The 18008-nt window shown below is 39.9% G+C and overlaps 1 protein-coding gene across 1 annotated transcript in view; it reads right to left on the bottom strand.

Annotated features, from left to right (window-relative positions):
• The window catches only part of MED13 (mediator complex subunit 13), a 1182528-nt gene that overhangs the window by 631664 nt on the left and 532856 nt on the right, over positions 1 to 18008 (bottom strand). Inside the window, exon 19 of the mRNA XM_053707341.1 lies at positions 10248 to 10437. Coding sequence (XP_053563316.1) covers positions 10248 to 10437 — 190 coding nt within the window. The remainder of the gene's footprint in view (positions 1 to 10247; positions 10438 to 18008) is intronic.

Below are 18008 nucleotides of genomic sequence, written 5' to 3'. Positions count from 1 at the left end.
AGGCTATACTTATTATGGTCTGATACTTGTTGCGCTAAAGTTTCCAACCAAAAAGTTGAAGCAGCTGCAACATCAGCCAAAGAAATAGCAGACTTAAGAAGATGACCTGAACATAAATAAGCCTTCCTTAGAAAGGATTCAAGTTTCCTATCTAAAGGATCCTTAAAAGAAGTACTGTCTTCTGTAGGAATAGTAGTACGCTTAGCAAGAGTAGAGATGGCCCCATCAACTTTGGGGATCTTCTCCCAAAACTCCAATCTATCAGTAGGCAAAGGATACAATTTTTTTTTAACCCGTGAAGGAGTAAAAGAAGTACCTTGTCTATTCCATTCCTTTGAAATCATGTCTGAAATAGCATCTGGAACAGGAAAAACCTCTGGAATAACAACATGAGGTTTATAAACCGAATTTAAACGTTTACTAGTTTTATTGTCAAGAGGACTAGACTCCTCTATATCTAATGCAATCAACTCTTCCTTCAATAAAGAACAAATATAATCCATTTTAAATAAATAAGAAGATTTGTCAGTGTCAATATCTGAGGCAGGATCCTCTGAATCAGACAGATCCTAATCAGAGATAGATAAATCAGTATGTTGTCAGTCATTTGAAAATTCATCAACTGTATGAGAAGTTTTAAGTTTATTAGAAGGCGGAATGGCAGACAAAGCCTTCTGAATGGAATCAGAAATAAATTCTCTCAAATTGACAGGAATATCCTGAACATTAGATGTTGATGGAAGAGCAACAGGTAATGCAACACTACTGATGGAAATATTCTCTGCATGTAAAAGTTTATCATGACAACCATTACAAACTACAGCCGGAGGAACAGTTACTACAAGTTTACAACAAATGCACTTAGCTTTGGTATAACCGATATCAGGCAGCAGAATTCCAGTAGTAGATTCTGAAACAGGATCAGATTGAGACATCTTGCAATATGTAAGAGAAAAAACAACATATAAAGCAAAATTATCTATTTCCTTATATGACAGTTTCAGGAATGGGAAAAAATGCAAGCAGAATAGGCCTCTGACATAGGAAAAAAGGACCAGAGGCAAAAGGAAATTAAGTTTTAAATAATGACAGTTTGGCGGCAAGTATGACGCCCACAACTGAAAATATTTTTTGGCGCCAAAAACGTCCGCAACAAACATGAGCGTCATAGATGACGCAACCTCATGAAAAAACTCGGCGCCAACTAAGATACCGTAAATGACGAATTTGCGGAATTATCGCGCCAAAAAAGTCTTGCGCCAAGAATGACGCAATAAATAATAGCATTTTGCGCTCACGCGAGCCTAATACAGCCCGCAATTTAGAAAAAAGAATCAATTGAAAACCTCAGGTAATTTTTTTTTTTTTTTTAATGCATTTCCCAAATATGAAACTGACAGTCTGCAAAAAAGGAAATATACTGATAAACCTGAATCATGGCAAATATAAGTATAAACATATATTTAGAACTTTATATACAAAGTGCCAAACCATAGCTGGGAGTGTCTTAAATAAATGAAACATACTTACCAAAAGACACTCATCTACATATAGCAGATAGCCAAACCAGTACTGAAACGAGAACCAGTAGAGGTAATGGTATATAAGAGTATATCGTCGATCTGAAAAGGGAGGTAGGAGATGAATCTCTACGACCGATAACAGAGAACCTATGAAATAGATCTCTGTTAGGATGACCATTGTATTCAATAGGTAATACTCCCTTCACATCCCTGACATTCACTGTACTCTGGGAGGAATCAGGCTTCAAAATGCTGAGAAGCGCATATCAACGTAGAAATCTTAGCACAAACTTACTTCACCACCTCCATAGGAGGCAAAGTTTGTAAAACTGAATTATGGGTGTGGTGAGGGGTGTATTTATAGGCATTTTGAGTTTTTGGGAAACTTTGCCCCTCCTGGTAGGATTGTATATCCCATACGTCACTAGCTCATGGACTCTTGCCAATTACATGAAAGAAATATTCAAACTCGCCTGCATGCAGACACTTGTCCACTTAAAAGCAGTCAGTCAAACAAGTACTGAAACCTATCAGCAGAGGTAATGTAATGTGGAGTATAATGTCGATCTGTAAAGGGAGGCAAAAGATGAATCCCTCCGACCAAATTTACAGAGAGCCTTTTGAAAACATAGGGGAAAACATGGTGTCATCAGGCAGTACTCCCTTCACTTCCCTCAGACAAATCACTGTAAAGGGACCTGGGCTTCAATATGCTTAGAAGCGCCATTCACTGAAGAATCAAGCACATCATGCTTCACTACCTTCTAAGGAGGCAAAGTTTTAAAACTGAGGTATGTGTGAGACGGGAGGGGTATTTATAGGCATTTGAGGTTTGGCAAACTTTGCCTCATCCTGGTAGGAATGTATATACCATCAGTAAAAGCTTGTGGACTCTCTCTACCTATATGAAAGAAAAAGCCAATTCTATCCCAGGGCCATATATATTAGCAAATATATATCTACAAACTTGAAAAGTGCCCATAACATAGCTACAGTGTGTCTAAAATGTTTAACAAATGATACTTACCGATAGACAATGACAAGTCCACCAGAAAAACAGAATTTATGTTTACCTGATAAATTTCTTTCTCCAACGGTGTGTCCGGTCCACGGCGTCATCCTTACTTGTGGGATATTCTCTTCCCCAACAGGAAATGGCAAAGAGCCCAGCAAAGCTGGTCACATGATCCCTCCTAGGCTCCGCCTACCCCAGTCATTCGACCGACGTTAAGGAGGAATATTTGCATAGGAGAAACCATATGGTACCGTGGTGACTGTAGTTAAAGAAAATAAAATATCAGACCTGATTAAAAAAACCAGGGCGGGCCGTGGACCGGACACACCGTTGGAGAAAGAAATTTATCAGGTAAACATAAATTCTGTTTTCTCCAACATAGGTGTGTCCGGTCCACGGCGTCATCCTTACTTGTGGGAACCAATACCAAAGCTTTAGGACACGGATGAAGGGAGGGAGCAAATCAGGTCACCTAAATGGAAGGCACCACGGCTTGCAAAACCTTTCTCCCAAAAATAGCCTCAGAAGAAGCAAAAGTATCAAACTTGTAAAATTTGGTAAAAGTGTGCAGTGAAGACCAAGTCGCTGCCCTACATATCTGATCAACAGAAGCCTCGTTCTTGAAGGCCCATGTGGAAGCCACAGCCCTAGTGGAATGAGCTGTGATTCTTTCGGGAGGCTGCCGTCCGGCAGTCTCGTAAGCCAATCTGATGATGCTTTTAATCCAAAAAGAGAGAGAGGTAGAAGTTGCTTTTTGACCTCTCCTTTTACCTGAATAAACAACAAACAAGGAAGATGTTTGTCTAAAATCCTTTGTAGCATCTAAATAGAATTTTAGAGCGCGAACAACATCCAAATTGTGCAACAAACGTTCCTTCTTTGAAACTGGTTTTGGTCACAGAGAAGGTACGATAATCTCCTGGTTAATGTTTTTGTTAGAAACAACTTTTGGAAGAAAACCAGGTTTAGTACGTAAAACCACCTTATCTGCATGGAACACCAGATAAGGAGGAGAACACTGCAGAGCAGATAATTCTGAGACTCTTCTAGCAGAAGAAATCGCAACTAAAAACAAAACTTTCCAAGATAATAACTTAATATCAACGGAATGTAAGGGTTCAAACGGAACCCCCTGAAGAACTGAAAGAACTAAATTGAGACTCCAAGGAGGAGTCAAAGGTTTGTAAACAGGCTTGATTCTAACCAGAGCCTGAACAAAGGCTTGAACATCTGGCACAGCTGCCAGCTTTTTGTGAAGTAATACCGACAAGGCAGAAATCTGTCCCTTCAGGGAACTTGCCGATAATCCTTTTTCCAATCCTTCTTGAAGGAAGGATAGAATCCTAGGAATCTTAACCTTGTCCCAAGGGAATCCTTTAGATTCACACCAACAGATATATTTTTTCCAAATTTTGTGGTAAATCTTTCTAGTCACAGGCTTTCTGGCCTGAACCAGAGTATCGATCACAGAATCTGAGAATCCTCGCTTCGATAAAATCAAGCGTTCAATCTCCACGCAGTCAGCTGGAGTGAAACCAGATTCGGATGTTCGAACGGACCCTGAACAAGAAGGTCTCGTCTCAAAGGTAGCTTCCAAGGTGGAGCCGATGACATATTCACCAGATCTGCATACCAAGTCCTGCGTGGCCACGCAGGAGCTATCAAGATCACCGACGCCCTCTCCTGCTTGATCCTGGCTATCAGCCTGGGGATGAGAGGAAATGGCGGGAACACATAAGCTAGTTTGAAGGTCCAAGGTGCTACTAGTGCATCCACTAGAGCCGCCTTGGGATCCCTGGATCTGGCCCCGTAGCAAGGAACTTTGAAGTTCTGACGAGAGGCCATCAGATCCATGTCTGGAATGCCCCACAGGTGAGTGACTTGGGCAAAGATTTCCGGATGGAGTTCCCACTCCCCCGGATGCAATGTCTGACGACTCAGAAAATCCGCTTCCCAATTTTCCACTCCTGGGATGTGGATAGCAGACAGGTGGCAGGAGTGAGACTCCGCCCAAAGAATAATTTTGGTTACTTCTTCCATCGCTAGGGAACTCCTTGTTCCCCCCTGATGGTTGATGTACGCAACAGTCGTCATGTTGTCTGATTGAAACCGAATGAACCTGGTCCTCGCAAGCTGGGGCCAGGCCTGGAGCGCATTGAATATCGCTCTCAGTTCCAGAATATTTATCGGTAGAAGAGATTCTTCCCGAGACCAAAGACCCTGAGCTTTCAGGGATCCCCAGACCGCGCCCCAGCCTATCAGACTGGCGTCGGTCGTGACAATGACCCACTCTGGTCTGTGGAACATCATCCCTTGAGACAGATTGTCCAGGGACAGCCACCAACGGAGTGAGTCTCTGGTCCTCTGATTTACTTGTATCTTCGGAGACAAGTCTGTATAGTCCCCATTCCACTGACTGAGCATGCACAGTTGTAATGGTCTTAGATGAATGCGCGCAAAAGGAACTATGTCCATCGCCGCCACCATCAACCCGATCACTTCCATGCACTGAGCTATGGAAGGAAGAGGAACGGAATGAAGTATCCGACAAGAGTCCAGAAGCTTTGTTTTTCTGGCCTCTGTTAGAAAGATCCTCATTTCTAAGGAGTCTATAATTGTTCCCAAGAAGGGAACCCTTGTTGACGGGGATAGAGAACTCTTTTCCACGTTCACTTTCCAGCCGTGAGATCTGAGAAAGGCCAGGACAATGTCCGTGTGAGCCTTTGCTTGAGGAAGGGACGACGCTTGAATCAGAATGTCGTCCAGGTAAGGTACTACTGCAATGCCCCTTGGTCTTAGCACCGCTAGAAGGGACCCTAGTACCTTTGTGAAAATCCTTGGAGCAGTGGCTAATCCGAAAGGAAGCGCCACGAACTGGTAATGTTTGTCCAGGAATGCAAACCTTAGGAACCGATGATGTTCCTTGTGGATAGGAATATGTAGATACGCATCCTTTAAATCCACCGTGGTCATGAATTGACCTTCCTGGATGGAAGGAAGGATAGTTCGAATGGTTTCCATCTTGAACGATGGGACCTTGAGAAATTTGTTTAAGATCTTGAGATCTAGGATTGGTCTGAACGTTCCCTCTTTTTTGGGAACTATGAACAGATTGGAGTAGAAACCCATCCCTTGTTCTCTTAATGGAACAGGATGAATCACTCCCATTTTTAACAGGTCTTCTACACAATGTAAGAACGCCTGTCTTTTTATGTGGTCTGAAGACAACTGCGACCTGTGGAACCTCCCCCTTGGGGGAAGTCCCTTGAATTCCAGAAGATAACCCTGGGAGACTATTTCTAGCGCCCAAGGATCCAGAACATCTCTTGCCCAAGCCTGAGCGAAGAGAGAGAGTCTGCCCCCCACCAGATCCGGTCCCGGATCGGGGGCCAATATTTCATGCTGTCTTGGTAGCAGTGGCAGGTTTCTTGGCCTGCTTTCCCTTGTTCCAGCCTTGCATTGGTCTCCAAGCTGGCTTGGCCTGAGAAGTATTACCCTCTTGCTTAGAGGACGTAGCACCTTGGGCTGGTCCGTTTTTACGAAAGGGACGAAAATTAGGTCTATTTTTTGCCTTGAAAGGCCGATCCTGAGGAAGGGCGTGGCCCTTACCCCCAGTGATATCAGAGATAATCTCTTTCAAGTCAGGACCAAACAACGTTTTCCCCTTGAAAGGAATGTTTAGTAGCTTGTTCTTGGAAGACGCATCAGCCGACCAAGATTTCAACCAAAGCGCTCTGCGCGCCACAATAGCAAACCCAGAGTTCTTAGCCGCTAACTTAGCCAATTGCAAAGAGGCGTCTAGAGTGAAAGAATTAGCCAATTTGAGAGCATTGATTCTGTCCATAATCTCCTCATAAGGAGGAGAGTCACTATCGAGCACCTTAAGCAGTTCATCAAACCAGAAATATGCGGCAGTAGTGACAGGGACAATGCATGAAATGGGTTGTAGAAGGTAACCCTGCTGAACAAACATCTTTTTAAGCAAACCTTCTAATTTTTTATCCATAGGATCTTTGAAAGCACAACTATCCTCTATGGGAATAGTGGTGCGTTTGTTTAAAGTAGAAACCGCTCCCTCGACCTTGGGGACTGACTGCCATAAGTCCTTTCTAGGGTCGACCATAGGAAACAATTTTTTAAATATGGGGGGAGGGACGAAAGGAATACCGGGCCTTTCCCATTCTTTATTAACAATGTCCGCCACCCGCTTGGGTATAGGAAAAGCTTCTGGGAGCCCCGGCACCTCTAAGAACTTGTCCATTTTACATAGTTTCTCTGGGATGACTAAATTTTCACAATCATCCAGAGTGGATAATACCTCCTTAAGCAAAATGCGGAGATGTTCCAATTTAAATTTAAATGTAATCACATCAGATTCAGCCTGCTGAGAAATGTTCCCTAATTCAGTAATTTCTCCCTCAGACAAAACCTCCCTGGCCCCCTCAGATTGGGTTAGGGGCCCTTCAGAGATATTAATATCAGCGTCGTCATGCTCTTCAGTAACTAAAACAGAGCAGCCACGCTTACGCTGACAAGGATTCATTTTGGCTAAAATGTTTTTGACAGAATTATCCATTACAGCCGTTAATTGTTGCATAGTAAGGAGTATTGGCGCGCTAGATGTACTAGGGGCCTCCTGAGTGGGCAAGACTCGTGTAGACGAAGGAGGGAATGATGCAGTACCATGCTTACTCCCCTCACTTGAGGAATCATCTTGGGCATCATTGTCATTATCACATAAATCACATTTATTTAAATGAATAGGAATTCTGGCTTCCCCACATTCAGAACATAGTCTATCTGGTAGCTCAGACATGTTAAACAGGCATAAACTTGATCAGAAAGTACAAAAAACGTTTTAAAATAAAACCGTTACTGTCACTTTAAATTTTAAACTGAACACACTTTATTACTGCAATTGCGAAAAAACATGAAGGAATTGTTCAAAATTCACCAAATTTTCACCACAGCGTCTTAAAGCTTTGAAAATATTGCACACCAATTTTGGAAGCTTTAACCCTTAAAATAACGGAACCGGAGCCGTTTTAAGCTTTAAACCCCTTTACAGTCCCTGGTATCTGCTTTGCTGAGACCCAACCAAACCCAAAGGGGAATACGATACCAAATGACGCCTTCAGAAGTCTTTTATAAGTATCAGAGCTCCTCTCACATGCGACTGCATGCCATGCCTCTCAAAAACAAGTGCGCAACACCGGCGCGAAAATGAGACTCTGCCTATGCTTTGGGAAAGCCCCTAAAGAATAAGGTGTCTAAAACAGTGCCTGCCGATATTATTATATCAAAATACCCAGATAAAATGATTCCTCAAGGCTAAATATGTGTTAATAATCAATCGATTTAGCCCAGAAAAAGTCTACAGTTTAAATAAGCCCTTGTGAAGCCCTTATTTACAATCGTAATAAACATGGCTTACCGGATCCCATAGGGAAAATGACAGCTTCCAGCATTACATCGTCTTGTTAGAATGTGTCATACCTCAAGCAGTAAGAGACTGCACTCTGTTCCCCCAACTGAAGTTAATTGCTCTCAACAGTCCTGTGTGGAACAGCCATGGATTTTAGTTACGGTTGCTAAAATCATTTTCCTCATACAAACAGAATTCTTCATCTCTTTTCTGTTTCTGAGTAAATAGTACGTACCAGCACTATTTGAAAATAACAAACTCTTGATTGAATAATGAAAAACTACAGTTAAACACTAAAAAACTCTAAGCCATCTCCGTGGAGATGTTGCCTGTACAACGGCAAAGAGAATGACTGGGGTAGGCGGAGCCTAGGAGGGATCATGTGACCAGCTTTGCTGGGCTCTTTGCCATTTCCTGTTGGGGAAGAGAATATCCCACAAGTAAGGATGACGCCGTGGACCGGACACACCTATGTTGGAGAAATAAGCAGCAGACAGCCAAATCAGTACTAAAACATATTTGCAGAGGTTAAGGAATAGGAGTATATTGTAGATCCATAAAGGGAGGCAAAAGACAAGTCCCTGGGACCAACTATGGATGTTTTTTTGAAAAGAATTCCCATTAGGTGAAAAAAGAATCAAACCATACCCCATATACATTCCTCTGACAAGCACTGTACTACTCTGAGGAGAAACTGGGCCTCAATATAGACTGAAAACCCCTCCCCGAAGAATCAAATGCACATCTTCATTCTTCAACCACCTCCAGCAGAGGCAAAGTAAAGACTGAGATATGTGTGAGGGGTTTTATAGGGCGCGTGGGGATCTCTGCCTCCTCCCCGTGGTAGAGAAGAGTAATTCCAAGGATTAATGGATTGTGGACTCTCACCACCTGTATGAAAAATAATAATTAAGGACAAACCTGTCCTAACCCAAAGCTTGTCATATAATCTAAATAGCAATCAGCTCCCCACTAAAAGGGCCTTTGGGTAGGGCAGTAGCAAAGTTAGGCCTTTCTTAGACATGACTTGAAAGGACTTTTTATGGTAATTTTGTTTAAGAGAAGGTTGGAAGGAGTTTGACTCATAAGAAGATTATGTCACCAGTCAGTAAACTATAAGTAGGACTGTAAATGCATTTTAAGCTTGCCAGGTTATAAACTAACTAGTGTGCTCTGTGCCTTAACCATATAAGCATTACATGAGTTTGGCTGAGTAGATAAGCTTATGCACAATGTTCTAAAGGGAGAAGGACCCCCTTTGTTAAGAGATGCATAACCTTCCAAGTCCATTAAGTCAAGAGAATAAGTATCTGCTTGCCAAAACGTAGTCAGGGGAAAAGCCCAGCTGGTAAAATGTATGTGCTGGGGGGAATGAAGCCATTACATTCTCATGCTCTCACATCACAGGGAGGCCTTAAAGAATCCTGCATAATGTATTCATAGTGATATCCATAAGAGTGAAATGCAGCCAGTAGGAGAAGGGGGGGGGGCTGTATATGTAAAGTTTACTGGCTATGTAAGATTTTTTGAAATCACAACTATGCCAGAAGAGCTTGTAGGTAAATGCTACTTACAGTAATTGCAAACAGAGGATTCAGAGAAAGGGACAAACCATGCAAAATCAAGAGCTCAAACAGACATCTGTCACATATTTATCCCAGAGTTTAAAGGACCACTCAATGCAGTAGAATTGAATAATTAACAAGTGCATAATAAAAAGACAATGATATAACACTCTGCAATTCAAATAAGCAGTAGATTTTCTTCTAGCAAATTTATTTTTTCTCTCATTTTCCGTCCCACTGCGTCATGTGACAGACTAGTATACGTATACCCTGTGAGCATGTGCAAAGAAAGTGTGCATATAAAAAAGACTGTGCAAAATTGGAAAGTGTCTTAAAAATGCATGCTCTTTCTGAATCATAAAAGTTTTTGACTTGAGTGTCCCTTTAACATGTAAAGGAAGGATATATTGGATGACTATGGTAGACAGTTTGAGATGAAAGGAGTACTGCAGTTCAATGAATGTAACAAAGATGGATCAGAGATTTATATTGAGATGGAAAGAAAGATGGAAAATAAAAATAGAGCTTTAAGGAAAGCTTCATTTTACATGCAGAAACTCCATGGATTGATATTAATCCAATTGCCATTAACTTGTACTTCATATGGTGCCACAATGAATGCAAAAGAACTATACAAAGTACTACAAGTACTATACAGAATAATAAGTAAATTTAAGAAAATTATATCAATTCAACAAAAGGAAAAATAAAATACTTACCTAATTCATATCTGCAAACTTGAGCATATAACCGGAGCTTGGAAAACGCTTCATTGCTGTCATTTGTTGTCTGAGAAAACCATTCTGCAACTGATTTTTCAGAAAGTTTCTTTGCTGCAGTAGCACCAACCCTCATGATGCCATCTGTTAGATGCTTGGAGATCGGTCTATGCTGACCAAGTCTACAAGACTTAACAGAGAACAAATTAATAACAAATATTTTTTAGCAGCCACAAACTAGATGTTATAAAAATTCACTTAATATAAAAGCAAAATCCTAGAAAACAAAGAACAGATTACTATAACCTCAGAAGAAACATACATCTATATTTGTATCCATATCTCTCAATATATGTAATAAAAATAAGTCCATGGAGCCAATTCCCTTGTCTGGTTAAAAGTGTTAGCTTGAATCCTCTATCAGGGATTAGCAAATAAAATTACTGAAAAGGGCAAAGAGTGAAAATCAAATATATTATGCTTTCTGGTGTTACTACCAGCAAGAGTTTCTCTCATATAAGTCAGTTCCAACTTAATGGGATCGGAAAGTAAATTTTAAACTTTCATGATTCAGATAGAGCATGTAATTTTAAGACAAGTTTATTTCTATTTTCAAATGTGCTTTGTTCTCTTGGTAGCTCTTGTTGAAAAATACACGCATATTCTACACTAGAGGGAGCTAACTGCTGATTGGTGCCTGCACACATTTGTCTTTTGTCATTGGCTAACTAGATGTGTTCAGCTAGCTGCCAATGTTCCTTCAGCAAAGGATAACAAGAGAATGAAGCAAATTTGATAATAGTAGTAAATTGTAAAGTTGATTAAAATTTATGTTCTATCAGAATCTCGGAAGAAAGTTTTGAGGTTTCCTATCCTTTTAACTACACTGTGACAAGACTGTGGGGAGTGCACTGAGATAGAGATGGTCATACAAAAGAGAAAAAACTATTTATGTAAGAACTTACCTGATAAATTCATTTCTTTCATATTAGCAAGAGTCCATGAGCTAGTGACGTATGGGATATACATTCCTACCAGGAGGGGCAAAGTTTCCCAAACCTCAAAATGCCTACAAATACACCCCTCACCACACCCACAAATCAGTTTAACGAATAGCCAAGAAGTGGGGTGATAAGAAAAAAGTGCGAAGCATAAATATAAGGAATTGGAATAATTGTGCTTTATACAAAAAAATCATAATCACCACAAAAAAGGGTGGGCCTCATGGACTCTTGCTAATATGAAAGAAATGAATTTATCAGGTAAGTTCTTACATAAATTATGTTTTCTTTCATGTAATTAGCAAGAGTCCATGAGCTAGTGACGTATGGGATAATGACTACCCAAGATGTGGATCTTCCACGCAAGAGTCACTAGAGAGGGAGGGATAAAATAAAGACAGCCAATTCCACTGAAAAAAATCCACACCCAAAATAAAGTTTATATCTTATAAAGAAAAAAACTGAAAATATAAGCAGAAGATTCAAACTGAAACAGCTGCCTGAAGTACTTTTCTACCAAAAACAGCTTCAGAAGAAGAAAACACATCAAAATGGTAGAATTTAGTAAAAGTATGCAAAGAAGACCAAGTTGCTGCTTTGCAAATCTGATCAACCGAAGCTTCATTCCTAAACGCCCAGGAAGTAGAAACTGACCTAGTAGAATGAGCTGTAATCCTTTGAGGCGGAGTTTTACCCGACTCGACATAAGCATGATGAATTAAAGATTTCAACCAAGATGCCAAAGAAATGGCAGAGGCCTTCTGACCTTTCCTAGTACCGGAAAAGATAACAGACTAGAAGTCTTTCTGAAATTCTTAGTAGCTTCAACATAATATTTCAAAGCTCTAACTACATCCAAAGAATGCAATGATTTCTCCTTAGAATTCTTAGGATTAGGACATAATGAAGGAACCACAATTTCTCTACTAATGTTGTTAGAATTCACAACCTTAGGTAAAAATTTAAAAGAAGTTCGCAACACCGCCTTATCCTGGTGAAAAATCAGAAAAGGAGACTCACAAGAAAGAGCAGATAATTCAGAAACTCTTCTGGCAGAAGAGATGGCCAAAAGGAACAAAACTTTCCAAGAAAGTAATTTAATGTCCAATGAATGCATAGGTTCAAACGGAGGAGCTTGAAGAGCCCCCAGAACCAAATTCAAACTCCAAGGAGGAGAAATTGACTTAATGACAGGTTTTATACGAACCAAAGCTTGTACAAAACAATGAATATCAGAAAGATTAGCAATCTTTCTGTGAAAAAGAACAGAAAGAGCAGAGATTTGTCCTTTCAAGGAACTTGCAGACAAACCTTTATCCAAACCATCCTGAAGAAACTGTAAAATTCTCGGAATTCTAAAAGAATGCCAGGAAAAATGAGAAAGACACCAAGAAATATAAGTCTTCCAGACTCTATAATATATCTCCCTAGATACGGATTTACGAGCCTGTAACATAGTATTAATCACAGAGTCAGAGAAATCTCTTTGACTAAGAATCAAGCGTTCAATCTCCACACCTTTAAATTTAAGGATTTGAGATCCTGATGGAAAAAAAGGACCTTGCGACAGAAGGTCTGGTCTTAACGGAAGAGTCCACGGTTGGCAAGAGGCCATCCGGACAAGATCCGCATACCAAAACCTGTGAGGCCATGCTGGAGCTACCAGCAGAAAAAACGAGCATTCCTTCAGAATCTTGGAGATTACTCTTGGAAGAAGAACTAGAGGCGGAAAGATATAGGCAGGATGATACTTCCAAGGAAGTGACAATGCATCCACTGCTTCCGCTTGAGGATCCCTGGATATGGACAGATACCTGGGAAGTTTCTTGTTTGGATGAGAGGCCATCAGATCTATTTCTGGAAGTCCCCACATTTGAACAATCTGAAGAAATACCTCTGGGTGAAGAGACCATTCGCCCGGATGTAACGTTTGGCGACTGAGATAATCCGCTTCCCAATTGTCTATACCTGGGATATGAACCGCAGAAACTAGACAGGAGCTGGATTCCGCCCATACCAGAATTCGAGATACTTCTTTCATAGCCAGAGGACTGTGAGTCCCTCCTTGATGATTGATGTATGCCACAGTTGTGACATTGTCTGTCTGAAAACAAATGAACGATTCTCTCTTTAGAAGAGGCCAAGACTGAAGAGCTCTGAAAATTGCACGGAGTTCCAAAATATTGATCGGTAATCTCACCTCCTGAGATTCCCAAACCCCTTGTGCTGTCAGAGACCCCCACACAGCTTCCCAACCTGCAAGACTTGCATCTGTTGAAATTACAGTCCAGGTCGGAAGAACAAAAGAAGCCCCCTGAACTAAACGATGGTGATCTGTCCACCACGTCAGAGAGTGTCGTACAATCGTTTTTAAAGATATTAATTGAGATATCTTTGTGTAATCCCTGCACCACTGTTTCAGCATACAGAGCTGAAGAGGTCGCATGTGAAAACGAGCAAAGGGGATCGCGTCCGATGCAGCAGTCATAAGACCTAGAATTTCCATGCATAAGGCTACCGAAGGGAATGATTGTGACTGAAGGTTTCGACAAGCTGATATCAATTTTAGACGTCTCTTGTCTGTCAAAGACAGAGTCATGGACACTGAATCTATCTGGAAACCTAAAAAGGTTACCCTTGTCTGAGGAATCAATGAACTTTTTGGTAAATTGATCCTCCAACCATGATCTTGAAGAAACAACACAAGTCGATTAGTATGAGATTCTGCTAAATGCGAAGACTGAGCAAGTACCAAGATATCGTCCAAATAAGGAAATACCACAATACCCTGTTCTCTGATTACAGACAGAAGGGCACCGAGAACCTTTGTAAAAATTCTTGGAGCTGTTGCTAGGCCAAACGGTAGAGCCACAAACTGGTAATGCTTGTCTAGGAAAGAGAATCTCAGAAACTGATAGTGATCTGGATGAATCGGAATATGCAGATATGCATCCTGTAAATCTATTGTAGACATATAATGCCCTTGCTGAACAAAAGGTCCTTACAGTTACCATTTTGAATGTTGGTATCCTTACATAACGATTCAATATTTTTAGATCCAGAACTGGTCTGAAGGAATTCTCCTTCTTTGGTACAATGAAGAGATTTGAATAAAACCCCAGCCCCTGTTCCAGAACTGGAACTGGCATAATTACTCCAGCCAACTCTAGATCTGAAACACAATTCAGAAATGCTTGAGCCTTCGCTGGGTTTACTGGGACAATGGGAAAGAAAAAATCTCTTTGCAGGAGGCCTTATCTTGAAGCCAATTCTGTACCCTTCTGAAACAATGTTCTGAATCCAAAGATTGTGAACAGAATTGATCCAAATTTCTTTGAAAAAAAAGCTGAGCTGGAATGAGGGCCGCACCTTCACGTGGACTTAGGAGCTGGCTTTGGTTTTCTAAAAGGCTTGGATTTATTCCAGACTGGAGATGGTTTCCAAACTGATACCGCTCCTGAGGATGAAGGATCAGGCTTTTGTTCCTTGTTGTGACGAAAGGAACGAAAACGATTATTAGACCTAAATTTACCTTTAGATTTTTTATCCTGTGGTAAAAAAGTTCCTTTCCCTCCAGTAACAGTTGAGATAATAGAATCCAACTGAGAACCAAATAATTTATTACCCTGGAAAGAAAGGGAAAGCAGAGTAGACTTAGAAGACATATCAGCATTCCAAGTTTTAAGCCATAAAGCTCTTCTAGCTAAAATAGCTAGAGACATATACCTGACATCAACTCTAATGATATCAAAGATGGCATCACAAATAAAATTATTAGCATGTTGAAGATTAATAATGCTATGAGAATTATGATCTGTTACTTGTTGCGCTAAAGCTTCTAACCAAAAAGTTGAAGCTGCAGCAACATCCGCTAAAGATATAGCAGGTCTAAGAAGATTACCTGAACACAAGTAAGCTTTTCTTAGAAAAGATTCAATTTTCCTATCTAAAGGATCCTTAAAGGAAGTACCATCTGCCGTAGGAATAGTAGTACGCTTAGCAAGAGTAGAGACAGCCCCATCAACCTTAGGGATTTTGTCCCAAAACTCTAATCTGTCAGATGTCACAGGATATAATTGCTTAAAACGTTTAGAAGGAGTAAATGAATTACCCAAATTATTCCATTCCCTGGAAATTACTTCAGAAATAGCATCAGGGACAGGAAAAACCTCTGGAATAACTACAGGAGATTTAAAAACCTTATCTAAACGTTTAGATTTAGTATCAAGAGGACTAGAATCCTCTATTTCTAATGCAATTAGGACTTCTTTAAGTAAAGAACGAATAAATTCCATTTTAAATAAATATGAAGATTTATCAGCATCAACCTCTGAGACAGAATCCTCTGAACCAGAAGAACCATTATCAGAATCAGATTGATGATGTTCATTTAAAAATTAATCTGAAAAATGAGAAGTTTTAAAAGACTTTTTACGTTTACTAGAAGGAGGAATAACAGACATAGCCTTCTTAATGGATTTAGAAACAAAATCTCTTATGTTATCAGGAACACTCTGAGCATTAGATGTTGACGGAACAGCAACAGGTAATGTAACAGTACTAAAGGAAATATTATCTGCATTAACAAGTTTGTCATGACAATCAGTACAAACAACAGCTGGAGGAACAGATACCATAAGTTTACAGCAGATACACTTAGCTTTGGTAGATCCAGCACCAGGCAGCGATTTTCCAGAAGTATCTTCTGACTCAGTGTTAACGTGGGACATCTTGCAATATGTAATAGAAAAAACAACATATAAAGCAAAATTGATCAAATTCCTTAAATGACAGTTTCAGGAATGGGAAAAAATGCCAGTGAACAAGCTTCTAGCAACCAGAAGCAATAAATGAGACTTAAATAATGTGGAGACAATAGTGACGCCCATATTTTTTTAGCACCAAAAAAGACGCCCACATTATTTGGCGCCTAAATGCTTTTAGCGCCAAAAATGACGCCACATCCGGAACGCCGACACTTTTGGCGCAAAAAACGTCAAAAATGATGCAACTTCCGGCGACACGTATGACGCTGGAAACAGAAAAAAATTTTGCGCCAAAAAAGTCCGCGCCAAGAATGACGCAATAAAATGAAGCATTTTCAGCCCCCACGAGCCTAACAGCCCACAGGGAAAAAAGTCAAATTTTAAGGTAAAATTTTTTTTTATTTTATTCATATGCATTATCCCAAATATGAAACTGACTGTCTGAAATAAGGAACGTTAAACATCCTGAGTCAAGGCAAATAAATGTTTGAATACATATATTTTTAGAACTTTATAAAAAAGTGCCCAACCATAGATTAGAGTGTCACAGAAAATAAGACTTACTTACCCCAGGACACTCATCTACAAGTTGTAGAAAGCCAAACCAGTACTGAAACGAAAATCAGTAGAGGTAATGGTATATATAAGAGTATATCGTCGATCTGAAAAGGGAGGTAAGAGATTAATCTCTACGACCGATAACAGAGAACCTATGAAATAGACCCCGTAGAAGGAGATCATTGAATTCAAATAGGCAATACTCTCTTCACATCCCTCTGACATTCACTGCACGCTGAGAGGAAAACCGGGCTCCAACCTGCTGCGGAGCGCATATCAACGTAGAATCTAGCACAAACTTACTTCACCACCTCCACGGGAGGCAAAGTTTGTAAAACTGAATTGTGGGTGTGGTGAGGGGTGTATTTATAGGCATTTTGAGGTTTGGGAAACTTTGCCCCTCCTGGTAGGAATGTATATCCCATACGTCACTAGCTCATGGACTCTTGCTAATTACATGAAAGTAAAACATCTCTGTGCACAGGCAGGTATAAGAATTTTAAAAATGTTTCCTTTATGGATTATTAAAAGTAACCAGTATGTAGACACAGTGTGTCTGACATGTTTTGTGCCGTTGTGGAGTTGCCAGGTATATATATATATATATATATATATATTTACTCATGAACTATATGTATTTTGGTGTTTTAGAAATCAGATGACTACTGTTTAAAATATTAACTAGGAGCGTGGATTCAATATTTTCAGCCCAAATGTTATTAAATTGTTCCTCTTTATGTAATTCACATTATTTATACATATATATCTGCTCTGATTTTAATATACTATTTAAATTTGCTTTCCATTAACTGAGATTTACCTCCTATGTTTGGGAATATTTGATGTATACTATCATTTAACTCAATTTTGCTTCTTCATTTGTGCAATCTATGTTAGTCATGTACTGATGCAGCTGAAATGGTTCATTTTTGTTCTCTTGCAAGGGAGGGAAGGGGAAGGGTGTGTTAAATTTTAACCAATGGGGAACATTTAACCTTTGTAAATAAGTGTGACACCTGTATGAATTTATGTCCATGATTACGGCTATACCTTGCCGAAACATGTAAGACTTTTTCGTCTCTCCCCCTACCCTTGATGTTATCTCCATGAGTTTTTAATGGACTTGGATTCCTAATAAAGTTTGGGTTTTTATTTATTTCAAGTGGCGGTTTTTTGGACTTATTTTTTTCATGTTTTGTGCCGTCTACTGGTGAGTTCTCATAGACAGTTTTTGAGGAAACACCAATAGAGAGTGCAAAGCATGTCAGCCACTTTGTGCCTAAATTCTGGTTACTTTTTATATAAATCAAAGGATTAAAAAAAAAAATCTTATTCCAGAGTGTGCTAGAAACTTTACTCTTTTGTAGTTTCCTACACGTTCTATATTCTTACTAGTTACTATCTTTAAAAGATATATCATTCATTATTGTACACTG

The sequence above is a fragment of the Bombina bombina genome, chromosome 3 (assembly GCF_027579735.1).
Source record: "Bombina bombina isolate aBomBom1 chromosome 3, aBomBom1.pri, whole genome shotgun sequence".
NCBI lineage: Eukaryota > Metazoa > Chordata > Amphibia > Anura > Bombinatoridae > Bombina > Bombina bombina.
Note: the sequence above shows the minus strand (reverse complement) of the source record. Positions and strands in the feature narration are given on the sequence as shown.